The following is a 26,967-nucleotide window of genomic DNA, read 5'->3' on the forward strand; positions in this document are numbered from 1 at the left end:
AGGGCCCTGAATCAAATTGATCTTTCAAATCGCAAAGTGAGGAAATTCCAACCTGTCCTTATGACCCCTTTATGACCACTGCACCTGCAATCTCTCAATGTTCCTAAGACTGAGAAACAAAAAGACCAGACCTGTAACTGCAACAGATATGGGTGACAAAGGGGGTCAGAATTTCACCTCTTCTGCAGAGCTACCCTGTATGGAATATGGCTGTGATCTCAAAAAGTATTGTTACTGAATGAAACAAAAGACTCATGGCATGGTGGGAATTATTCTCAATGAGCACAAGTGGGAAAAGCTACAAGAAAAAAATGAACTAAGCTGCACTATTGCTTAATATGCTGCAGAGGAAAGGGGGATAATATATGGCTGGTGATTGCTTTTTTGACTTATTTTGCACAGAAAGCTCTAGCATTGTATATGTTTACAGATAAGACAGATGCACAAGGGCAAACTGAGGTTAAAAATATGAAAGGCAAAGTGCATGGTTCACACTACTTCCACAGTTCTCTCTTAATGCAAAATTCTACTGAAAATCAGTCAGATTATTCTTTGGTTGGAAAATGAATACAGGAATGATTACCAGTGACCTCAATGCATCTCTAAGGACTATACCTAGTACAAGGACAAATTCGAATCTACAAGTTATTGGATCCTCCTTCTAGGAGATTTAGAACACAGTGATACAGGGAAGGTTAGTCTTCAAGAAGCACTCAAAACAAAGAATAGCTGAAGTCTTAAGGTTAGAGGATGTTTCTGAAGAAAAATGTTCTTCATTTCAGATATTTCACAATTTAAATCTTTAATATCTCATGAACTCTAGACCAGAAATACAAAGCACAACTTTCCAGAGTCAGAAACAGAAGAGAAAGAAACCAGATGTGTGAAAGATAAAACCAAAACATTTTATAAAATACATACAAAGCATTAAGGAAACAGGCAGGAGACCAGCTCCACTAGTTTCTTCAACCTATAGAGACACATGCCCAAAGGACAAAACTATCATCTTCTGCATAGCTATTCTGTACCATTATACATTTGAAACAGTCAGATCTTTTGCCTAAGGAGATTTCCCAGCTGGCAATGCTAACACATCACTGAAAAATCATATACCCATTTTGAAACTGAATAGAAACACAATTTGGTGACAATTACTTGAGCTGTTTAGCCCTCTTAGATTTCAAATACAAACCCACAGCTTTCCACACTTGAAATAAACTCATCCTACAGGTGGGATGCAGGTGGAGATCTCACCACTATGTCCCAGTGATAAGATGAACAGAGACTGCTTCTGCATGACAAGTCCAACATTTGTTGGAATTGCAGTGACAGTTCATTTAAGATAGACTATGGAAAAGCCTTTATTTCAAACAGCAGCTTTTTGATGTGGCCATATAAACTGCAGAAGAAGACAAAGCCAACATCATGGCTACTGATTCCAAGGCACAAGCAGTGTATGAAGAAGCCATGTGGTAAGGCCACAGCTCAGACAGTATCTGTGAACAAGAGTGGTGACCACTTCAGAATGTAAGACCACTCATGTAAGCTTTGAGAAAGCGAGAGGTGTTCATCCTGAATAATCAGTCTAAGGAACTGCTACCTGCTCTAGTAGAGGGGATAGAAGATCCATGCTTAAATATATATAACTTGTTTGACTTGAGAAATCACTGCCTCCAGCAAGCGCTTGAGTATATATTTACATGAAGAACTGAAGAATGAGTAGGTGGAATATAATATCCCACTCTGCTCCAGAAGTAACTTGCATGAAAACCCCACAAAATCAACCCTGGAGCCATGTTAAGATTATTTCACTGCCTACTAAAAATCTGCAATTTTGCTGTTAAACTGAACAACCCTAGCTCTCTCAGACACTCCTCACAGGTCATGTGTTCCAGGTCCTTCACAAGCCTCATTGCTCTTCTCTGGACATGCTCCAGCACCTCAATGTCCTTTTTGTAGTGAGGGGCCCAGAACTGAACATAGTACTTGAGGTGTAGCCTCACTAATGCTGAGTACAAGGGGATGATCAGCTCCCTGTTCCTGCTGGCCACAATGTTTCTAGTCCAAGCCAGGATGCCATTCATTTTCTTGGCTACCTGGGCACTCTGCTGACCCATATTTACTCGACTGTCAACCAATACCCCAAGCTGCAGTTTTCCAACCACATATCTCCAAGTCTGTAGCTTACCATGGAGTAAGTTGTACCACAGGGTGTTTTGGAACCCATGCCAAAAACCAAGCTTTGCAAACACTCTCTGGATATTAAGTCTTTTGTTTAAACTGGTGGTCTCCACTACTTTTTTTTTAAAAACATTCGATCTTGGGATGCCACATCATGTGTCAGGGCTCATATTCAGGCAAAGATTTTACATTAAATGGGAAAACACATTCTTAGAGGACAAACTCTGGAACCTAAAACAAACACATGCCATCAGTTATCCAGATAAACTGCAGTCATAATATAGCCTTCAGAGAGACCAAGGATCTCCCATGCTCAGTTTTATAAGGTGCAGGATCAGGACAGAAAATATTTGCTTTGTAAGCTTTAGCCTGCTACAACTGAAGTCTGTTGAGCAGAAATATAATTTTTTTAATTGGCATTAAGATTAAGATAAAGCAAACTGAAAAGTTAGAGAACCTGTCTTAAGAGTAGCTGCTGAGGGAACTGGGATTGTTTAGCCTGGAGAAGAGGAGATTGAAGGGAGACGTTATTGCTCCCTACAACTCCCTGAAAAGAGGTTGGACTGAGGCGAGGGTCAGTCTCTTCTCCCTAGTATCAGGTGATAAAATGAGAGGAAATGGTCTGAAATTGTGCCAGGGGAGATTTAGGTTGGATATGAAGAAAAATATCTTTACTGAAAGAATGGTCAGGCATTGGAATAGGTTGCCCAGGAGTCACTGTCCCTGAAGGTGTTCAACAAACTTGTGGACATGGCAGTTTGGGACACGGTTTGATGGCCATAGTCGTCTTAGATTGAGAGTTAACATTCAGATCCTAGAGGTCTTCCAACAGAAACAATTCTCTGATTCTAAATTTGATATTTCAAAATGCTTCCAATGTTTATAGAGTACCTCTAGAAGTATGATCCTATAAGGAAAATATGGAAACTGAATTTCTCTCCTTAATTGTGCCATTTTACTTCTGATGCAATCCAAAGCATACCTGTGCTGGTTTCCACCCAAACAGGTAGCATTAAGACCACACATATCAAACAGGCCATGGTAGCAGCCTTGTGTGACAAGGGGCTGCTAAATGTAAAACTTTCAGGGGCAGACGAACAATTCACTCTCTTTGCCTGCTCAGTACTGGCTTTTCCTTCAAAGTCAACAGCAATTCTTTGGAATTAGTGTCAAGTGGTCTGGGGCTGATAGATAGATAGGTATCCCATAGGAGTACAAGCAGTAACAGAAGGCCTTCAGGTGAAAGCAACTTCAGAATTGGAGCTGTGCTGGTTTGAGCTCTGACTGGAGTTTAGGAGCTCAAATGATAACTGATTGAGATTCCTCCCCCCTCCCTTTTTCCCGGCAAGGTAGAGAGGGAGGAAAGAAAACAAAAAGGGGTAGGGAAGAGGAGAAGTAAATTCGTGAAAGAAATAGTCTGGAATAAGTTTGGAAGTAGAAGAGGTACATTTTTTTACACCCACCCCCCCAAAAAAAAAAAAAAAGAAAAAAAAATATATATATGTATGTATGTATGTATCAGTAATGGGGAGGGTTCACAAAGGAATGAGGGTAAATGGGAAAACAAAACAAAACCAAGCCTGGATGGGCTTGTATTCCCCTGGATGCGAGTGGATTCTGTTGGAAGAAATAGGCCGCGGCCATGTGTTCAGTGCAGGAGGCAGCGGCAGCAGCTGATGTTCTTTCAAGCGGACGAGGCAGGAAGGAGAGCAAGCAGCGAGATGTTCACCCTTTTTATAGGCTTGCTAGACAGGAAGGGAGAGTGGAATAGACCACCTCTGAGCCAGGAGACCCCTTCTCCTGGGGGAACCAAGTCCCACTTGGATTAAGTTTCTTTTGTCCACCTGGGGGACTGGGTTCTTTCAGCCTCATCCAGTATGGGTGTAACCCAGCAAAGGAGCTAACAAGTGATGACCTATTGAAGAAAGAAGGATCCGTGATCAAGTATAAATCCCTGTTGTGCTCAGCTCCCTTGAATATACAACCACCTCCATTTTCAATTCTTTTATAAATCAGCTTTTCAACCCCCTGCTCCCATTACTGGCTTCATCACTTTTCATTCTCTACTACACATGTATAAAGAACAGGGTTATTGTGCACAAGGATATTTTTTCCTCAAGCAATGCATAAAGGAGTGGGCGTTCACCTATGTGTAAGACTTATATGTGAGCATTCATCCATATAAACATTTTTAGTTTGTCAGTGGCTAGGTCTGTGTGACAGTAATCAAAAGACAGGTTGAGACACAAGAAGGAAACCTGTGACATCTGCAAATTTGAATCAATCATGTGCTGTCAACAGAGAGTTAGCTCACAAAGAGCTGGAGTTTTAGAAAATGTTACTGCCTTAAAGGTCATGCTGGTTAAAAAAAAAATATATATATATGTGTATAAATGAAGCCATTTCTCACCACAGCATTACATCCTTTATTTAAATGTTAAACAGAGGAACAGACACAAACAAAAATCATAGAATCCAAGAATGTTAGCATCCAGGTCTGTAACTCAATGACCACTGCTAAAATCAGCCTCATAAGTCAGAGGTACTATCTGGGTTTCTTTCCTGCCTGATTGGGTTTTTTTTTTTTGTTTTTTTTTTTTTTTTAATCTAAGCAATGTATTGCAGTTGACACAATTTCTTTTCTCTGAAAAGCAGAGAGAACAGAAGTCTTCTGAGCTTTGCTTCCCTGCCTGCTCAGGGGATCTGAGAGAGCAGAGAGAACAGATGGGCGAAGTAGCATGTGCAAGAGTATTTCTGAATCCAGCGAGTCACTCAGCAGAAGACCTAGAAGGAACACTTCAACTGCCACATTTCCTAAAGTATCAGATAACATTTTTGTTGATGGTTTTGATTTTTTTGTCTTTTTTTTTTAATCACAAGTATTTTAATATATTAAGCCTAAAAATGAGAATATCTGTGGGATTCTTGGCATTCACGTCATTCTGTTAGTCCAAGAAAAGTCTCTGTCCACTGGGTCACAATTTGTCACCTTTCAGAAAAAGGCTTGGATTATGATGTGACTCCAGAGATGCCCAATTCTGCTAATAGAAACCACTACAATTAGCATGGGAAGGGTATAGCAGAGCTCTGTAGCCATTATGGCACTTTATTTCCTGAGTCTGGGTGGCTCCTCAGAAGAAAAAGGATTTACATCCTAGCAGCATTTAACACCCACAGGCCCTGACAGATTTAGCAAGAGGTGCAGTGATTCAGTACACAGAGGATGGATTAAAAATAGTGATGTTGTGGCTAAATTGCCTCCACTGTGTCTCTAAACTGTTAACCTCAAACAACCACTTAGGATACCTGAAAACTACCTGTGCAATCGCCATTGTGTGTCCACAAACAAAGGTGCATCCCTTGGACATGAACACAACAAGGCCAAGAGAACAACAACCTAGCAGAAAAGCTTGACTGTGTAGGTAGCTACTGAACAAAACCAATATTACCTATTCCACACTTTACAGCTTTAAAAAGGAGTCAGTCAAAAAAAGCAACGAGAAAAAAAGGCACAGCAAAAGCTCAGCAGCATCACTGTGCCCCAGGATATCGTATAATGGATACAGAACTGCTCAAATATCCAGTGAGACAGAGTCTGCTTCTACTATCCACAATCAGTATGTTTGTTCTGGGATTAAACAAACATCCATAATCAATACTGAAGGAATGCTGGACTGTGCCTCATACACTTGATCAAGAAATAATTCATCCCTGTGCGAAGCTTACCCTTGTAAGTCTGCCAAGGTCAGTGTCACTTTAGGTTATCAGCTGCTGGAAGTGCTGGCTAAGTTAAAACTGCCTAGAGCAAGCTTTAAACTTACAGACCCGACTTCTTTGACAAAATGTCTGTATCTTACTGCATCTGAGTTTGCAATCCCCTGATAATGCAAGGCACATTCTTCCCCCATATTCCTTATTCCCTACCCTTACTTCCTTTTTTGGCTGGGACAAATTTTCCATGTGTATCAGAATGAGGCTTGATTACAGAGAACGTGTTAGTATCACTCAGCTAAGGCTCACTATTGTATGTCTTTCTTAAGAAATAATTCAGATTAGATTTAAATACTGCTAAGATTTTTTTTTCCAAGGAAGAGGTTTTTATATGTGCAGTTTCTCATTGTGATTAAAAAAAAAAATATTTTCTTCAACTTAATGTCATCTCTTTATCAAATATGCTGCATCACCATTATGAGCTACAGTCCAAGATTTAACCCCTGTGTAACCTGAATGTTGAGTTTTGCTTTGGTTTCATACTCTTAGCAAGTATCTCAGAGGCAGTGGTACCTCTCTGGTCTGGCCTGTACCTTCACAGGGCCTTAGTTTCACTTCAGACTTTAAATTTACTTCAGTGCCTAAGCCAGTTCTAAAGCAGTTCTTAAACTCCAAAGTCACTTGCCTCCTTTTTTAAGATGCAAGCATGTTTCTTTCTTATGAAACTGACAGTAACTCCATTCACCTTTACTTAGTAATTCAGTGTTAGAAACTGGAATTGTTTGTGTTCCACAGGGTATTTTACTGACCAGTTTATTTCCCAGGTAATACTGTCAGGAGCACAGGGGCTACACAACCTCCTAAACTTTGCAGCACTCAACAAGACTAGGAGAAAAAGCTTTCAGAAGTCATTGAAATTGTCCAAACTGGTACCTATCTGGAACTGGAGTATGTCCAGAGAAGGGCAACAAAGCTAATGAAGGGTCTGGAGAACAGGTAGTACAAGGAGTGACTGAGAGAACTGGGGGTGTTTAGTGGGGAGAAGAGGAGGCTGAGGGGAGACCTCATTGCTCTCTACAACTCCCTGAAAAGAGATTTGAGTGAGGTGGGGTTCAGTCTCTTCTCCAAAGTAACTAGTGATAGAACAAGATGAATTGGCCTCAATTTGTGTCAGGGCAGATTTAAGTTGGATATTAGGAAACATTTCTTTACTGAAAGAGTGATCAGACATAGGAACAGGCTGCCCGGAAAGGTGATGGAGTCACTGTCCCTGGTGCTGTTAAAAAAGAACTGTAGACATTGCTCTTTCAGACATGGTTTAGTGACCATGGTGGTGTTGGGCTGACAGCTGGACATGATGATCTTAGAGGTCTTTTCCAACCTTAATGATTCTATAGGAAAACACGATTCTTCCTTTATTGCATCACTACTGACAAATATTTCACCCCTGAAAGGTATCTTTTAAATAAAATAATTAGCATTCTGCAGGTAAATGGAGAAAATGTTTTGACTAGCACAAACCTGACTTCTGTGTTGCTGTTTCAGTTAAATGTCACTTTTTTTGCTTCAGCTTTTTCTAACAATACTTCAAGTTGCAAAGTCTCTCTCCCTAGAAATGCTAACCGAGAATGTGTAACTTACAAGAGCAGAGATCCATTCTCTCAAGAGGCCAGCCTATTATGAAAAGAAACTCACAGATGAGAAGCACACCACCTTGCAGAAGTCTGATTAAAAACAGAAGCATGAAGATTGAACCTCTCAGCAATATCAGATTATTCAACAAAAGACACAGCTGGGTATGGAAAGATGAACCTTTGCTCCACTGTCTCCCCTTCAGAGCTAAAAATAATAGTGACTCATGCCAATAGCAGTGTTTCTATTTAGCTTTACAAATTCAGGTCATTAGGCTTGTATGTACAGAATTATTCCATTCCTACCAGAGACCATGAAACGATAGCAAGGATATCAACATTCAGGAACTGGGTACTGACCAGTCCTTGGTTTCAAAACTCAGTAAGATAGTCCAGGGCTAAACAAAATTGATACAGTTGAGTTCGGTAAGGAAGTCAAGACTGAAATTGCCATTACAAGTAGGAAAAAAAAGAGAAGCTATACATAAACCTCTGAATGGTACATCCCTCAATCTCTCTTTTTCCCATCTAGTACTTTTTTTTTTTTACCCCCTGCCTTTTATTTGTTATTTCAAATCAAGGAAAATGGTTATAAATTGTTTGAGAAGAATTTTTTAACAGCTATCGGATCTAGATAGATAGACAAGATGATCTGTAGAAGTCTGCACATGGGCAAAATTACTAAATAAACATATTAAACACTTTTTAAGTGCCTTGTAGCTTCTCAGAGTACTTCTCAGAAAAGGCATTTTTCTGCCAATGTTATTTTCAGGGAAGTACTTTTGAAAATAGGTCAGAAGAGATAAGCATGGACTGACAAAGCTGTAAGATAGCAAGTATGAGAGAACTTCAGATACTGAAAGGACAGGCTGTATATCCAATCAGAAGGACCAGCATCATCTTCTGTTCCAGAAAGATGAGATTTTCTTCATACCTGCATGTATACTGAGGTGGGGCATGGTTTTGGAACTGTTTCATAAAGCCAAACCTCTTCATCTCATACAACATACACTCCCCCCATCTCCTTCATTCCCAAGGTCAAGTATAGGAGATAAAACTGAGGATCCAAATTTGTTCTTGCAGGAAATTTGGCTGAGCTGTGGCTATGGACTGCCTCAGAGTGAGAGAGGAAATTCACAGGAGAAATGGAAAGCTGATGAACAGGAAAATCCCTACATCATCCTACTTCCAAAGACATTTGGATCAAGGGAAAAAAAAAACAAATAGCATTTCCAAGCTTACTAAGAGCAGTATTGTGTTAACATTCACAGCAAGCTGCTCATCTCATCGGCTCCTGAAACACTGCTGCAGCTCCCCACACTGCTTTGGTTCTGCTCTTCAGAGATCTTATGATAGCAGAATCACTTCACTGCAAAGACAGAAAAAAATCTGCAGGTGGAAAAGAATTTTGCCTAACAATATATGTATAGATGCACTCTCAAAGGACGTTTTCCTCTCCATCATAATAATCAAAGAACTGAACTAAGTATGGCCAAAAGTGACCATGAATAGCAAATGCAAAGGTGACTTGCACAACTGCAACAGGGAGATGTTTTCAGATCAGGTTTGTAACTCTTTCCTCTGAAAATCTGCATTTTTAAATCACAGCTTTAAACAGGTCAGAATGGCCAATGTAATGAATCACCTATGACACAAATGCACTGTGGCAAAATCTCTTTATTGGACACAATCCTGAACTACTTTAAATGAGTGTCCCCTAATTATGTTTGGGTTTGGGGGAGGGTTTGGGTTTTGTTTTGGTGTTGGGTTTTTTTTTTTGGTGGTGGTGTTTTTTGTTTGTTTGTTTGTTTTTGTTTTTTACATTCTAATATTGCTAGCATCCCTTAAAAAAAAAAAAAAAAAAGCTGTTTAAAACTCAGTATTTTGCAGTCTGCCTTATCAAGTCAGATCCCCACAAACTTAGCCTGGCTGACACAGGAAGTTTCTAAACTGCATAGATTTGCTTGCCTGTTGGAAGAACCAAGAAAACTCTACCGTACAATCACAGAATCACTAAGGCTGGAAAAGACCTCTAAGATCATCGAGTTCAGCCATAATCCAGCTACCATGACCAATAAATTATATCTTGAAGCACCACATCTACATGCTTCTTGAACACTTCCCGGGACAGTGATCCCACCACCTCCCTGGGCAGCCTGTTCCAATGCCTGAGCACTCAGTAAAGAAGTTTTTCCTAATATGCAACCAAAACCTCCTTTGGCACAACATAAGCCCATTTTCTCTCATCCTTCACTGGTTATTTGGGAGAAGAGACCAACCCCAGCCTCATTACAACCTCCTTTCTGGTAATTGTGGAGAGCAATGTGGTCGCCCCTCAGCCTCCTCTTCCACAGACTAAACAACCCTGGTTCCCTCAGCCACTCCTTGTATGACATTCCCTCCAAACCCTAGAGCTAATGAATGCATTTGTTAGGAAGATCCACACCTCCTATCACATGAATGCTACTACATAAAAGGGCATCTCTCACTCTGTTTTGACAAAAAATTCTCTCCCCACAGTGAATGCAATTTATCTGATGGATTTCTCTTTGAAATGATGAATGAGGTCCTTCTTTGTGATGTTACAATACATGAAATAAAAATGAAACAGAATCTAAATATACCAAACACTATTCTGCTCTCCACTTCTCACATAAATCCAATATAATTCTTGTGCCCAAACTGAAACACTAGAGGCAATGCTCATCCATTTTGCAGTGTAAAAAGCAACCTTGTAAATATTAAGAACAGGCATAAGAACCTTGAAACAAATGTCAACGAGAGTAGTATATTTTTTACAATTCCATTGCTGGATTTGGTTTTAGTTTCTTACTCTTAATGAGCATATATGCATCCATCCATCCGTGCATCCATCTATAGAATCAAAGACTCAAAGAATTGTTTCAGTTAGAAAATACTTCGAGGATCATTGAGTCCCATCATCAACCTAAGACCACCATGGCCATTAAACCATGTCCTGAACTGCCATGTCCACACATTTCTTGAACACCTGCAGGGACGGTCACTCTACCACCTCCCTGAGCAGCCTGTTCCAATGTCTGACCGTTCTTTTGGTGAAGAAGTTTTCCCTCATATTCAATTTAAACCTCCCCTGGCACAATTTCAGGCCATTTCCTCTCATTCTGTTACTTGATACTAGGGAGAAGAGACCAACCTCCAACTCACTCCAACCTCCTTTCAAGGAGTTGTAGAAAGCAATGAGGTCTCCCTTCAGCCTCCTCTTCTCCAGGCTGAACAATCCCAGTTCCCTCATCCACTCCTCATAATACTTATGCTCTAGACCCTTCACCAGCTTTGCTGCCCTTCTCTGGTTCTGTGTACCCCTCTTCCATCCTTCCTTTATAACCAGATAGCTCAGGTGTCACCTTCTGGAATTTCTTCCAGAGCACCACTTACAGCCAGTGTGCAGTGATGTGTCCCATCACAATTCGCTTTCAAATAGATCACAAGTATAATGGAGTTGGGCTTCATCTACTCTCATTTTGCAATAGTCTATGTATTTTGTTTGGTGAATATTTTCACTGGGATATTCTCTTTGGACTGAAATATCCTAGGCTCTGCAAACAAGCTTCAATTTGACAAAATCCATTCTGGACTGTACTTTTCTTCTACTGGTCTCTAAGATGGATGTACTGGATAAGGGCACCAGTGAGAGATGTTGCACAGGCTATCAGCAGTGAATGGCCTTGATAGATTTCAAAGATGGATTTTTCCAACTGGGCAGCTATTTCCAAGTGACATTCCTCAGAAAAGAAGGAGCTAAAGCCTGAAACAATAACCCCACTCTTTGGGACATGAATTGTTTAGCAGAGAGAGAAGGAGAGTATCAAAATGTGTGCACAATGCTGGGAAAGGTATCTGAATGCTGTCAAAAGACCAGATTACAGCAGCATAATTTGCAGAGGGGCACATAAGACATGAAAGCAGGGTGTAACGACAATAAGGTGTGTAAAGCAAGGATTTTGTAGCTTCTGATAAATCTACAACATTGATGCTTCTAGACAGGAGTAGGGATTATGTCTTATGGGTTTTTTTGAGCCTGATGCTGTGACTGAAGCTATGAAGCTTAAAAGGAGGTGGGGTGTTGCAGCCACTGTTCTGAGGGCAATTGCTGGACATGTACAGAGTGCATGATTCCTTAGCTGACCAGTTCCTTAGCACACTGCATAGAGCAAAACACTAACATTCCATGTGTGCCAAGAACAACATCCTCAGGTTGGCACCCTTGGATTGGAGCATGCTGCAGAAGCCACCTCCTTGACATGCTGGCATCTCCTACTGGGAAAAGATTTTAGCTTATAGATGTGGTTGGGTTTTACTGGTTAAGGGATTGATAACAACGAGTATAAAAAACAGCCACTCTGTGCAATGGTTACTCTTGGGTTAGGGACTCAGGTAGGAATGGCTTCAGTTAGGGCTGCTAGGTACTTCTGCTTCTGTTAGTTTGCTACTTCTTGTGGTAAGGGCTTTGGTGTAGGGATGCTGCTAGGGAAATTCTTGAGACTTCTGTTAGCTGCTTCATCTGTTAAGGGCTTCCAGGACTTCTTCTGTAAGTGGGACTCTAAGGCTCTGTCATGCAAGGGATTCTACAATGCAGCAATAAAGGACTTCTGGGAGGACTTCTGAGATTCTCTGCTCTGGAATCTCGTTGCTATATGGCGACAGAGTTTGTGCCTTCATTCATTACCTAATGGCCCGAATTGGGAAAAGAGAAACAACAGTGGGACACCAGATGAATGCAGCTACAGCCATGGGGGGTGTGAGGGAGCTGTGTCACAACCATAGAACCATAGGGCTCTTGAGGCTGGGACAGGCCTTTGAGATCATTAAGCCCAACCACTCACCTAGAGACCATGTCATCCACTCCAGCTCACCCATGGAACCAAGTGGTATTGACCTGGAATTACATTTAATGCAAAGAGAGGGTGAATCTTCCACAATTCTTCCCTGGGCTTATAGAAGACCCTCAGGTCTCAGAGAAGTGAGCAAAAAAAAGGAGTGCAAAAAAAGAGAGCATCTCCTTGTACAAGTCAGCAACAGGAAGAACTGCCTGGGATGATTATCTCTGAAGCTAAGGAGGGGTGGAGTAGGAGCTAGTGATGCAGTTGCAGCAATGTGGTGCTGCCCCAGAATGGCTGTGACTGTACTTTTCTGGGGGAATCATGATCCCCCTTGAGAGGAGAGAAGGATGTTCTGCATTTTACACGAGCAAGACAAATGCCTGCGTCTTCTCATTTTTACTACTGCTGTTGATAACACAATTTTATCCTAATTCCTTCAAGATTACTGCAAAGCTGGTAATTGCAATCAAGCTATTTTATAAGTCCAATTTACAGGAGACCAAATTATTTATTATTTATTTTGAGTTCTAAGTGGATCATTTGTGTTTTCTCTGCATAATGTGATGTGTACACAATATCCCTCAAAATGTCGACTCAGTGGAGAAAAATGACTGCCAGTCTCGTAAGTACCCATGGCTTTCAGAACACAAATCATCATTACACAAACACAGGAACAGCATGGTAGGATTGCACAGAGTATTAGTGTGGTGGGTTGAAATTACCCCTCAACTGATTTGGAGAAAAGTATCCCCAGAAATAAAATTGCCAGACCGGCTCAGTTGATGGAAGCAAACAAAGCTATATTTACAAGCAAACTACAATCTAGAAACATGAAATGCAATGAATATGTACAAAATATACATTATGTACATGAATTTACAACTTATAAACAACACAAGAACCCCCCCAGACAAAACCAGGGGGATACCTGTAGTTCCCCACCCTGTACAAGGGAAAAGAGGAAAGAGAAGAGCAGAGAGGAGGTTGTTAGTATTTAGCCACAACAAGAACACAGCCAATGTCAGCAACAGCCAAGCAAAAGATACCAGCTAGTATCAGCTAGAATGAAGAGCCAAGAAAGAGACAAAGTTAGTTTATACAACTAACTTTATGTTAGTTATCAGACCAATGGGATTTATTTAGACCTTATCATTATTTTCCCTTTACATCCAATGGTGATTTATTTACATTCTACCACTTTCTACCCAAGATCTGTGGAAAATGTCTTAGGCATCATCCTAAACCTGCCAGAATTAGAAACAGATAAAAGACATACTCTGTGCCATAAAGTTCTTACAGCTAAAAGATTTACTCAAGCAAGTAGTCCTGTTGACTTCAATCCCCACACCACCACACTCCTCCTCTTGATAATTCAGTTCTCAACGTTGCTTTAAATCTCTCAAACTTCCATTTTAGCCTAAAAAAGCACCTCCTCCCCACACACTCTCTAATATCCCCCACCTCTCCCTGTGCCACTCCAGATTCCTGGATGACACAACCTTTCTGATCACCCACCATCAGCACTCATTTTACTGGGAATGGGAACTCAAGCAACACCTGTAAGTAGCTGCTTCAAAAAATTGCACTTCAGGTTATGTGTTTGCAAACACACATGGAAGTCTTAAGCTATTGACAGGCTTTTGTGTAGACCTAATCTATTACCAGGGGGCTATTCAGTATACACAACTTCACTCAGCCTACAGAAATAAAATATAAATTCACTTGGGTGCAATTTAGTGTGGCAATAAACATACTGTTTACATCACGATCAAGTACAAGGAGTTGGTCTGATATCCCCAAGGAGACCAGACTGTGTAAATAAGCATCTTTTATAGGAGGGCTCTGAGATTTATTCCTGATTCTTTTCACTTGTGACTAGGGAATATCCTTGCAAGCCCTTCCAAACTAGCAAGGCAAAGCTGACCTTTTCAATAGCTGCTGGTAAGATATCCGCTCTTGTGTTATATGCAAACTTAGCTGTGACCTTAACCTTTAGTCTGGAGAAGAGGAGGCTTTCATCATAAGTCCCTGAAGGGAGGTTATAGTGAGGTGGGGGTCGGTCTCTTCTCCCTAGCGTCCGGTGATAAAACAAGAGGAAATGGCCTGGAATTGTGCCAGGGGAGGTTTAAATTAGGAAAAATGTCTTTACTGAAAGAGTGGTCAGGCATTGGAACAGGTTTTCCAGAGAGGTGGTGGAGTCACCATCCTTGGAGGTGTTCAAGAAACACATGGATGTGGCACTTTGGGACATGGTTAAATGACCATGGTGGTCTTAGGTTGACTTGATGATCCTAGAGGTCTTTTCCAACCAAAAAATTTCTATGATTCTAAAAATATTAGTTTCCAACATGAAGGATCACAACAGCTCCTTTTAAGTTGGTAGCAACATATGAATATAGGACAGCTAGAGCTAAACCTTCACTCCCAGCCTGTTAACTAACATCTAACTTTCCAGAGATACTTGCAGGGCTAGTGCGGTCAGGATTCTTTCCACCCTGACTCAGAGATGTGGTAGCAACAATCAGGATGGTTAAAGACACATCAATGGTGAAGACACTGGAGGAGAGGCTGAGAGACTTGGGGCTTTTTAGTCTGGAGAAGACTGAGAGGGGATTTAATATATGTTTATAAATATCTGAGGGCTGGGTGTCGAGAGGGAGGGGTCAGGCTTTCCTCAGTTGCACCCTGTAAAAGGACAAGGGGCAATGAATGTAAACTACAGCACAGAAGATTCCACCTCAAGGTGATGAGGAACTTCTTCACTGTGAGGGTCATAGAGCACTGGAACAGGCTGCCCAGAGTAGTTGTGGAGTCTCCTTCTCTGGAGACTTTCAAGACCCATCTGGATGCATTTCTGTGTGACCTGTGCTAGATTCTAAGGTCCTGCTCTGGCAAAGGAGTTGGACTGAATGATCTTCAGAGGCCCCTTCCAACCCCTATCATCCTGTGAGTTGCACAGTGGAGGAAGTTAATACTTGGGAATCTCACAGGAGAGCCATAAATCCTCTGAGAATCCTATGTTACAGCAAGGAAGATTCAAATATGGTTCAGAAAAAAAATATATAAATTAATGGTTAAGAGAGTGAAGCACTGGGATAGATACTCAGGAAATTTGTAGTGTCCAGCATGAAGTTTTGAAGGATAGCTTCCCTAAGGTGTGTGTGTGTGGGTCCTGTTCCGAGCAGAAGGATGAACTACAGGTGCTTCTGAGGCCTTTTCCAGTCCTATTTCTGGACTCTGCTCTCAAGGCTATTGTCCCATCTCCAGGAAGATGGAAATGAATTTTTCATGCCATAGTTTTTTTTCCAGTGTACGCCTTCACTGGTGCTAATGACAGGAGTGAGAATAGGATGTCACGTTTACAGGCTTCCACTTCTGAGCATCTACTCCTCCCTCCCAGCACATATGGGAGCTTTTCTCCTGAATGTGTATGGTGCTCTCCAGCCTCTTGACAGATCAACAACTATGCATGCTGCTGCCTTTCTGCAGTACCAAAAGAGAAGATCTGAAGGCTCTGCATTTTCAAAGACAGCCTCTTCTTTTTAGCTTGTTCTCTAGATCTCCAGAATGGGAGTCCAGTGATATAATGATTCCCCTGATTCATGTGCATGCCATATCCTGCTTTTTCCTTTAGCAGTGTACAAGAGAGTTTATTTTTAGGATACCTTCTCAAGATACCCTTGATAACCCAACTTCTACATAATCTAACCCTTAGTAACCTAACCTATTTTCTTCTCAAATCTATTGTAAGCCCTGTCTTCTCTTTTCAGTTCCCAAGCAAAGTTGTTCTTTCAGATTTTATAACATTTTACTAAGTGTAGAATTCGGCTTCACACAGAAACTCTGCTGCACCATTAGCCCTTGTATGCTTCCCAGCTCTGCATGGCTTCACCACCTGCAGTAAGCAAAAGAAACAGCGAGAGACAAAGCACTATACCTGTTTAATCCATCCTTTACATTACACCTCATGGAATTGTTTCGATCGGGAAAGACCTCTAAGACCATCAAGTCCAACGGCTAACCTAAGACCACCATAGCCATTAAACCACATCCCAAAGTTCCATGTCCACACATTTCTTGAACACCTCCAAGGATGGTGATTCCACCACCTCCCTGGGCAACCTATTCCAATGCAAGCAACCAGCTGTAAGCAGAACTAATTTTTACATTAGAGTATTACACATCCACTGACTTTCAGTGGTGCGCACTGATAAGACAAGGAACAAAGGGTTCAAGCTTGAATATGGAAGATTTCACCTCAACATGAGGAGAAACTTCTTTACAGTGAGGCTGGAACAGGCTGCCCAGAGAGGTTGTGGAATCTCCTTCTCTGGAGACTTTCAAAACCCACCTGGATGCATTCCTGTGTGGACTACCCTAAGTGATCCTGCTCTGGCAGGGGGGTTGGACCTGATGATCTCTGGAGGTCCCTTCCAGCCTCTAATGTACTGTGATGCTGTGATACTTCTAAACTGCAATGGGCAGTATATAAGGCAATGACACTCATGCCAGTCTTTATGGAACTACCTGGTCATGCAATGCTCTCCTCTCAAACTTCTCAAGTATGTTAGGATTAATTAAGAATCACACACCATGTTTTCCTAAAGTTGCCTTTTCTTGTAAACTCTGATCACCAACCACACGGCAGGTGTTGGAATAGGTTGCCCAAGAAGGTGGTGGAATCATCGTCCCTGGAGGTTTTCAAGAAACGTATAGACATGGCACTTTGGGACATGGTTTAATGCCCATGGTGGTCTTAGCTTGAAGGTTGGACTCGATGATCTTATTGGTCTTTTTCAACTGAAACAATGTTGTGATTCTATGTCTGAGCAAGGCAGAAGAGCATTCCTATTAATATGTGCTTTGCACCATTTTTCATTAGTCAGAAGACGTTTTTAGTGCCTGGAAAAATGCCGTGTGCTATCTCAGACATAAAAGAGTCAGGCAAATAAACCACACTGGAAAAATTCCCTTTGTGATTTGCTTAAGTAGCAATTTATGTCAATAGGAAATCTAGCGCTCATTTTAGTTAAAAGACAACCACAGCCAAAAAAATCCTAGTATAAAGGCAGTATCATGGATTTCCCAAAACTCTATTTACAGAAGAAAGTTCTGGATAAAGATCCAGAAGATCTCTTCCCAGTCTAAGGCAAGAACTGTTTCTTATGTGAAACATGGCTTTAAGTCATTTAACCTTTCTATATAATTTTCCCATCTCTGAAGGGGCATAATAAAACTCATTTTCCTTTATAAAGTACTTTGAACTCTATGGATGAGAAGGGCTATATTAAAAGAAAAAAAGCCACATTTTTATCCCTATTGTTACTATTGCATAAACAAGAATGTTTGCCAAATTATATGTTGTGCTTTTTTTTTTCTTTTAATATGATATGTTTAGCTAAAGTAAGTAGTGGCCCTGGCAGAAAAGCCCCATAAATCACTTTCTGAAGCTGATCATACTGAAAAAAAAAAAAACCAAAACCACCAAACCAAAAACAAAACCAAAAACAAACCCACACAACACCAAGGCTGTTTTAATACAGAAATGTTCCAAACAAAGCCTATTTAATACAGAAATTCTCCTGATGAATTCTGGAACTTCTCTAGACAGCAAACCCAAGGTATAATCACTTAAGAATGAGCAGAGGAACAACCCAGGATGGACACTACTCAATTTTAAAGCCAATAGATTCAGGGGTCACCCATCATGAGCATGAAAGCACATCCAACACATTGACAACCACCTGAAGGGTGGGACAAGACGAAGTTGCTCATCTCCTTTCAGTGGTGTCCTGTGATAGGACAAGGGGCAATGGATATAAACTGGAACACGGGAAGTTCCACCTCGACATGAGGAAAAGCTTTCTTACTGTAAGAGAGCACTTGAACAGGCTGCCCAAAGAGGTTGTGGAGTCTCCTTCTCTACAGACTTTTAGGGCCTGTCTGGACATGTTCCTGTGTGACCTGCCCTAGGTGATCCTGCTTTGTCAGAGGAGTTAGACTTAATGATCTGCAGAGGTCTCTTCCACCCCCTACCATTCTGTGATTCCCAGTAAGAGCTCAGTGAGCATGCATAGCACCAACAACCACTTCTGCTGTTTTCAGTCCATGGACAAATAAAAACCCCAATTTGGATAAATCCCTTCATCAGCCCAGCTGTTCAGGAAAAGTCAGCAGGAGACCCCCCTGAAAAACAATTGGCCAGACTTGGTGGGGACAAAAAGCAATGGGTTACAATAGCCAGAAAGGAAGCATGGACATTAAAAGCTGCTGTCTTAAACTGCTCCATTGTGAAATCCGGTAGATGTACAGCCTGTAATTGGTTTAATAATGCTATGCTTGTGCCCTACTGAAGCAAGCAACTGAGAAGATATAAAACCAAGTGAGGAGATGTTGGTTTCACAGTTAAATTGCTGAATTTGGCAAGATACAGGCACCTTTCGTCCCTTGAATACGTCAGCAAAGCAAATTTTTACACTTACTGAATCAAATTGTATACACTACACCACTTTATCCCTCAAGCTCATGTTCTTACTATGTTCACCACTAAGCACAGGACAGTTTTTCATTCACATTTGCAGTGGCATACAGCAAATACTAATTTGGGTCACACTTTGTTGTTCTTTTCATGCCTAAAACATGCCTGGGTGTGTTCCTGTGTGATCTGGTATAGGTTCTTGCGTGATCTGGTATAGGTGATCCTGCTGTGGCAGGGGGGTTGGACTAGATGAGGTCCCTTCCAGACCCTAACATCCTGTGATTCTGTGAAAACCACACTGAAATGCACAGCATAAGTGCAAGGTTTTCTACTTCTAATAATGTGTATTTGTTTAAAAAAAAAATTGTAATCAGAGGTAGAGGGATTTTTTTTTTTAATGGAGTACCTGAGTAGCACTGTAGAAAAAAAATCCATAAGAAGCTGTAAAAGTGAATTTAAAAAGCATATTCCTAATTCTGGTAAGAAAATTTAATTATTAATCCACACAATAACAGCAACAAAAATCATTAATGTTAAAAAACCTTCTACTTTGGCAGACTTTAGCTTGTACTTTGTTAAAACCCCTATTTCTCACCCCTGTAATATTTCATTTGGGATGTTCTCAATCTACCTAATAACATGGCTATGAAATACATCACTTATCTACTTTACCGATGGGAAAATCAAGCAAAGCATAATTAATTCATTCTCCTAAAGTTGTAATCATCCCTAATACAGAGATCAAAGATATTCTACTCTAATCCCAGGAGTAAGGGAACAAACCAGAGAAGCAAAGTTAACCTCAGTTTCCAAATCCCATGGTAAATCAGGGATAAACCTCCTTCCTTCAGGATGCTAAGAAACTGATTTAAGATTAATCTGTCAAATATATCCACCTCTCGCAAGGCTGTGGGCAGAAGGATGTGCCACCAAGACAAACGAGGAGCTGTCTTCTGCCACTTGCAGTCAGAATGGCTGCAAAATGGTACTTCACTGCTAATTCAAAGATGTAGAGAGAGGAAAGAAGCTTGTATGAGGCAGATTTGGCATTGAGAATAAGATTGTGTCACAGTGGGAAAAATCAGTTGCTGTCAAAATACTGAGCTTCTCCAGTAAGATGGAGGTTAAAAACAATCCTTCAAAATAACTGATGATTTCAACAAATATACAGAGGATTCGAGGCCAGACACACTGAGAGGGAGTGAGTAAAATACATTAAGTGCAGACTTAGCGAGAGGGTATCAGAAAACATTCTGATTTTGTTTTTTTTCCCAGAAAGCCTTCTTTATAATCTCGAAAAGTGTATGCAAGGCAGTTAGGGAGAATCTTTGGCTGGCTTCTCTTGCCAAAAACAACTTCAGGTCAACAAAAAGTAAGTCCTATGGTGGGTCTGCATCATCAGCACACACAAAACTTTGTGTAGTACAATGAAACAGGTCTACTGTTCTCAGAAACCTGATGGATGTGGTTTTGGTAGCCATTGCACCCAAAGGCAGAAGTTAGATATTATAACCAAGGCATAACAAAGACTTCAATCAAACGCAGTGAAATCACAGAACAGTACAAATTCAGCTTTGGTCTATTAAAAAACCCCCACACAATTCTGCATGGTATCACTAATATTCAATATAATGTTTGAAGGCTTCACAATGTGACAGATTTCTTTCCCATCACGCATGAGGTACAGTGCTTCCCATCTTAAAAAGCATCCAACAGTGTGAAGGAACATTGGCTGCAGGACATAAAAATAGGCAAACTCAATAAATGGATTGCAATGCCAAAAAAAAAAAAAAAAGAGAGCGAGAACATACATAAATAAATAAATAAATAAATAAATAAATAAATAAATAAATAAAAGGAGGGAGATGAGATGGGAACAACTGGCCAGGTAGCAGCCCTGCACAAACAAGCCTGGGAGCTACAGGGAATCAGAAGCTGGATATAAACCATGTCATATAAAAAAAGCGAAAGTACTCAGGATGTCTGAACAGGGTCAGAGCTTCCAAAGCACAGGCAGGTATCCTTCAGGTCTGTTCAGCACTCGTGAGGCTGCTGGGCAGCGTATTTCACAGGGACATGGCCCCATGGGAGCAAGTTCATGGCCTGAATGACCAGTGATGCAGACTCAAGAAATGCTTGGAGAAACTGTAGCCATACAGTCTGAAGGAACTGGAATCCCCATTTATGCAGCAAAAGACCAAAGAGGTGGAACAGAACATGAAAGACAGCCAGAAAGCTGAGGAGCAGTGGCTCTGCTGAATGGCTGCTATGAACAAGAAGAGAACTAGCAGGCTTAAACAGCAGCCAGGGTGCTTCAGGTTAGACCTCAGGAAAAACTTGCTCGAGTAAAGGCTGATGAAGCACTGGCAGAGGGTGCTTAGAGAAGAGGTGGAGACCTTTTAAGAAGAAGATTAAATAAACATCCTGCAAGAAGAACGTGATTACACCTGACCCTGCTTGAGAACAAGAGGCAAGACAACGTGACAGCTTATGATCCTGTCCAAGCCTATGGAGATGCACACTTCAAGCCTGAGCCTCTCCATGAGGCCATGCAGACGACACTGTAGAAGAGCATAGCTCAAATAACCGAGCTACAACGATAACGCAGACATGCACCCAGGAGATGTCTGGCTACAATGACAAAATTCTAAAGCCACATAACAAGCCTCAAAACCAGAAGCTTACTGAACTTTTTTTTTGGTCTCACTTTCCTTTCAGATTCCCCCTCCCATCACAATATAATTCCAGATATTTGAAATATATGTATAAAAATATATTCTTACAGCTATTATTTCCATACTAACAGTGCCTTACAGATGACTTACAATGCCTTAAAAGGACCAAATAACTTCTCATTAACTTCATCCACTTGTGAATTTCAATTTCCTCCTGCTAGCCTTCCCAGACTGCTCCTACTTTCTTATTTTCTTTCTTTTTTTCCCCTACACTATGACACGATAGCAAAAAGCAAGATAAACAAAGATCATTAGATGAAAGCCACAAGCTGATGCATGAGACATCTGGTATCAGCAGAGTTAAATACATCAGGGAGGAATGAGGTATATTGATAGCTGAAAGGTTTGTTCATTTGAGTTCACTTCTACAGCAAATTTTCTGCTAGATCCACTTTTGGGAAAGTCTGAAAGTAATAAACAGAGTTATTCTCTGTAGGGTTATTGACAGGAAAAAAAAAGGAGTTATAAGTAGTATTGATTTGGGGTGAAATGGTAGAACGTGACAATCAATACAGCTTAGTCAGATATAAAATAGAAGGAGTCACACATGTCATGACAGGATTATTCCAGCAGCCAAATCCTTCTATCAGCTAAGGAAAGGAGGAAGCTATAAATGGGACCCAAAATGTAAGCCATGGATTGCTTTATTGAAAAAACAAGCCTAAACTATTCATTTTAATTTCCCAGTATGTGAGATAGTTTTTATTTCAGGATATTGTCACTACTATTTTTCTAAAGCTTTTGAAACAAATTCCTTCCACCTCCATAGTATTTTCATTAACTGCCATCAAACCTCTTTTCAAATCTCTGAGAGAAGTATGATTATCTTTATTTAACAGAAAATGAGAAGACAGAAGGTGATTTGGGCTACATTTTCCAAAGCAGTCAGTAATGCTTGGTGCCTTCTGTCTGGATACATGAATCCATAAGGTGAGGAGAGTCCTATAGAAATAACATTTTTAAAGGTCCCAGGGAAACACAACTTTGGTTGGGGAGTCAACAGCTGAGGCTTCATGGAAAGCAAGCTTGATCACAGGTACTACAGAGTATCAAAACAGGAGGGATTCTAATTTACAGTCTTCTGCTATCATTACAAAGCTCATTATTTTTACTACTTGAATGACTCAAGGTGAAAAAAACCCAACACAACAACCGTCCATTTGACCACATGAAAGACCTGTACATTAACCAGTATTTACACAGTGCCTAACTTCCAAGCACAACCCCACTGGAAAATAATAACGATAATAAAAGTAAGAACGGCAATGAGTATCTTTCACTGATTATTTTATCCACACACTGGCACTCAGTGTATTGCCTTTTCCTACACTCTGGACTGAAAATATAAAAAAAAAAATTAAAAAAAATTGTGAAGGATCCTAAAATGCCTTACAAGTGGAATTAGAATTAGTTATAGTGCCAAGGTGAAAGGCAGCAGTACTAATAACGATCTACATCACAGAAGAATTTATTGCAGGCTGTGATGAAAACTAATACATCCAAGGGAGTCATAAACCATATTTTGAAGAACCTCTTGCACTAATCAGCTAAATAAATGCCAACAATCAAACCGCAGGACACAGTCTCTGAGAGGGGTGGGGATGGGGGGCTTGGATTAGTCTCATTTTTATGAATCAAGGCATAAGAAGGAGGGTAGAGAAGGGCAGGAGCTCACACAACTCCAATGGCAAGGAAAGCACAGGACAGGCAGAATGGCATCCCCCTGCTGAAAGCAAGCTGGGCAGGAAACCAAGGGTAACACGGTTGCAGATTAAAAAAAGAAAAAAAAAAGCCATTGATTTCTAAAGAGGGATTCCTAGCGACTGTAACAGTTCAAAAGCTTGTTAAGCTGGAATCAAATTTTGCATTCACGGGATTTCTATTGGAAAATGGCATTATCACCTCCATATAGAAAATTAGGACTGAATCACATCAAGAGGAGGTGGACCAGATGATCTTTTGAGGTCCTTTTCAGCCGTGTTTCTGTAAGTCTCTAATCACTGACGGAAAACACATCTGAATTGGAGCTGCTTGAGCTTAGGCATTCAAGTTAGAAATTTTTGGCATCTTTGGTGTGAGAAAAAGCCCAGGCAATTTTTAGATTAGACTCTGTCTACCATTAGTGATGTGATTCTGTCATAAAATGGCTTATTCTCCCAACACAAATATCTAATACCATGCCAGAGTAGAAATGTGAAGCTTGCTCTGATTATCATAGCTAAGTTCATTTTTACAGCAAAGCAGTTTATTCTAAGACTTTTCCAGCAATCCAAGTCTAATTATGGGATCAATTTAAAGCAATTTTGTGATTAAATGTACCTGCTGATAATATCTCACAGGCTCAACAATGTAAAATGGTAGTGTGAAAATGTAATTAAAATTAAAAAGGGGGGGGGGGGGGGGGGGGTGGAAAGAAAGAAAAAAAAGCCAAATTAGGCTGGGTCGCTCCTCCACGAGTACTGAAGGACGTTGCATTTTCAGACCGAAATCCCGACTGCGTCCTCCCGAAATTCCTGCTGCCCCCAGCTGCATGAGGTTTTTGCACTAAGAGTCATCTGAGAGGTGTCCGAGCGAATGGACGGGAGGGGGGGGGGACGGAGAACGGATGGGGGGGAGCGGAGGAGAACGCTGCTTTTTTTCTTTTTCGATGAAAAACATGACGCTCTTTCAAAATCACGCTGCACTTACACAGAGCTACTGCTGCCTACCAGGGGCCGGGGTAAGGCTCCCTTCTTCCAGGGGTTCCCGTGAGAGGCACTGGAGGTTGCGGACAGGGGTGGGCGGAGGTGGGGGGGACACACACAGGATCGAGCGGCGCTTCTTCTTCCCTCGGAGGGAGCCGGGGAGGAAGTTTTCCTGGTATCCCCCCACCCCGCCCCAAACCCCTTCCCGGGACCGGAGCTGTGGGGGCGGCAGGGAAAGGGGTGGCTCAGGCGGAGGAAGGGGGGCAGGGGCCGGGGCCCCTCACTCACCGCCCGCCACCGGCCCCGGGCCGAGGCTCAGAGCCAGCTGCAGCCACAGCGCCGCGGCCAGCGCCCGCCGCTGCGCCGCCGGGAGGGCACCGCCGCCGCTCGCCTGCTTCCCATGACACATCTTCTGCCCGCCAAAGGCATCCGGTTCGTCGCCGCCTGCAACGAGAGAGCCAGCTCCGCCTCGCCGCTGCCCGGGGCTCCGCAGGTCGCCCCCGCCGCTCCCGCAACCCGCGGCGCGGCTGCCCCCGCACCGCCCTCTCCCTCTCCGCCCGCCCCGCCGCCCTCCCGGCCCCGCAACCCCCTCCGCTACCTGCGGGGGTTCCCCCCCTCCAGCCCCGGCGGGCACCTCCGCGGCTGCTGCCGCCGCCTCCGCCGCTGCGGCTCGGCAGGCTGCCGGGGCCGGGCGATCGGGCGCGCACACGCATCGCGGCACACGCAGGCACAGCCGGCCCTTACCTGGGGAGGGGGGCAGCGGGGAGCCGCAGCGCGCACCTGCCCGCGTCCGCCCGGCCACGGCCGCGCAGCCAAGCCGAGAGCCGCCGCGGGGAACCCTGCGATGCGGGACCGCCGGCGCCCAGCGGCAGCGCGGGCAGCCCCGCCACCGCGCACACGCATGGCAGCCGCGGGCAAGGCTGCGGCGCCCCGCCGCGCTCGGCAAGGCTCGGCACGGCGTCCCGCCGGGTAGGCATCCGGGGTAGGGGGGCTGCCGGCAGGAAACCCGAGCGGAGGGAGCAGGGAGCACCCCTGGAGCGGTGCCCAAACACTTCCAAGAGCAGAGGAGCGCGGAGTTAAGGTTTACTCCTGGGAGTTTCAGACAGTTTGCACTTCAAAAGGGTGAGCAGCTCTGAGGCAGCATCTTGAAGATGCCCCGTGCTTCACCAGATAGGCAGAACGGTGGGTATGAGGTGTGGGTTGTGTCAGTGCTGATCATAGAATCATTTAGGTTGGAAAAGACCTTCAAGAGCATCAAGTTAAACTATCTCTGCCAAGTCCACCACGGAGCTATGTCGCCAAGCACCACATCTACATGGCTTTTAAACACCTCCAGGGATGGTGACTCAACCACCTCCCTAGGCAGCCTGTGCCAATGCCTGACAACCCTTTCAGTAAAAAAATTTTTCTTTATGTCCAGCCTAAACCACCCCTGGTGCATCTCGAGGCCATTCCTCTTGTTCTATCTCTAGTTACATAGGAGAATAGACCAACCCCCCAGGGTGCCAGTGCTGCATCATCCCCAGATGGTTGGAGTGAGAAAGTATCATATGGAGCACTTTGTCCCATCAGGTGTTTTTGGAGAAAGACAGTATGCTCTTGCCTGCCAGATGAAGCAGTTGGCCTGTTAGGAGCAGCACTCAGCTGGACTTAATCCATCTGTGAAATTCACTGCCTGGAACCACTGAATTGGAGACACCGTCTGGTGGCCTAAGACACTGTGACATAGCTCCATGATTTCTAGTGCTACTCATACTGCACTATGAACAACTCTGCTGGGCATTGCAACCCTTCCCTTGCTCAGAGGTCATGCAGGGTGCCCTCTTGCTGAGGAGCTTGCAAAGATGGTGTTTGTGAGGAAGATTAAGATGTGCAGCACACTCCTGGGGCACAGCAAGGGGAAGAAATTAGAACAAGGCACATTTGTCACAAAACATACTTGGACTCAATGCAAACTTGTACCCAAAAGATACATGGGCTTCTGCTAACGGCATGTGGAAACAGAACATCTGGATGCATCAAAGTTAATAGTCAAAGTTGGGGTTGCTTTCGCATGTCTCAGATACCTGATGCTGTCTCCTCTGTGTTAAAATGCAGGCTATTCAAGAGGGACTTCAACTCGAATCAGTGCATCATGTATCAGTTCAAAGAGCAGCGTGAGGAATATAGTTCTTTCTCACTTTACTCTCCCCTGGAGAAAATGGGCATCTTGTAGTGAAATACAGGTCTTCCATTAAGAAAGGAAAACCATGTGGCAAATTTTCAGCTAAGAGAGTGTTCAACCTCTGAGATACCTTTGCTGCTCCTTTTAAAGAGGAAAATTTGGAAACTAACAGAGCCCCTTCACCCAGGCATCGTTTCCTGACCGGATCAGTTTCAACTCCCCAGCCAGCCTAGAGAGGGAGTTCAGGTCAGTAACAGCTCTCCTAAACTGAGGAAATACCACACAGGCATAATTACGTGATAGGCATGGTTCCCCTGAGGCAGTAAGCTGTTGGCTTCTACAAGTGGCAGGACAGAACAATAATGCAGCAATTCACAGAATCACAGAATGGTAGGGGTTGGAAGGGACCTCTGGACGTCATTAAATCCACCCCCCCTGCCAAGACAGGTTGTTATTCCTAATCTCTCTCTGTATTGGCTCAATGTCCAGATGAAGATTCATGACAAGTGGTGCCCCTCAGG

At 42.6% G+C, this 26,967-nt stretch overlaps 1 protein-coding gene across 1 annotated transcript in view; it reads right to left on the bottom strand.

The window, feature by feature from the left end:
- The window catches only part of SUSD4 (sushi domain containing 4), an 83,617-nt gene extending 57,341 nt beyond the window's left edge, over positions 1 to 26,276 (bottom strand). Inside the window, exons 1-2 of the mRNA XM_054397241.1 lie at positions 26,222 to 26,276; positions 24,571 to 25,371 (exon numbers count right to left, since the gene is read on the bottom strand). Coding sequence (XP_054253216.1) covers positions 24,571 to 25,371; positions 26,222 to 26,276 — 856 coding nt within the window. The remainder of the gene's footprint in view (positions 1 to 24,570; positions 25,372 to 26,221) is intronic.
- Between the last annotated feature and the right edge of the window lie 691 nt (positions 26,277 to 26,967).

Source organism: Indicator indicator, chromosome 2, assembly GCF_027791375.1.
Source record: "Indicator indicator isolate 239-I01 chromosome 2, UM_Iind_1.1, whole genome shotgun sequence".
Classification (NCBI taxonomy): domain Eukaryota; kingdom Metazoa; phylum Chordata; class Aves; order Piciformes; family Indicatoridae; genus Indicator; species Indicator indicator.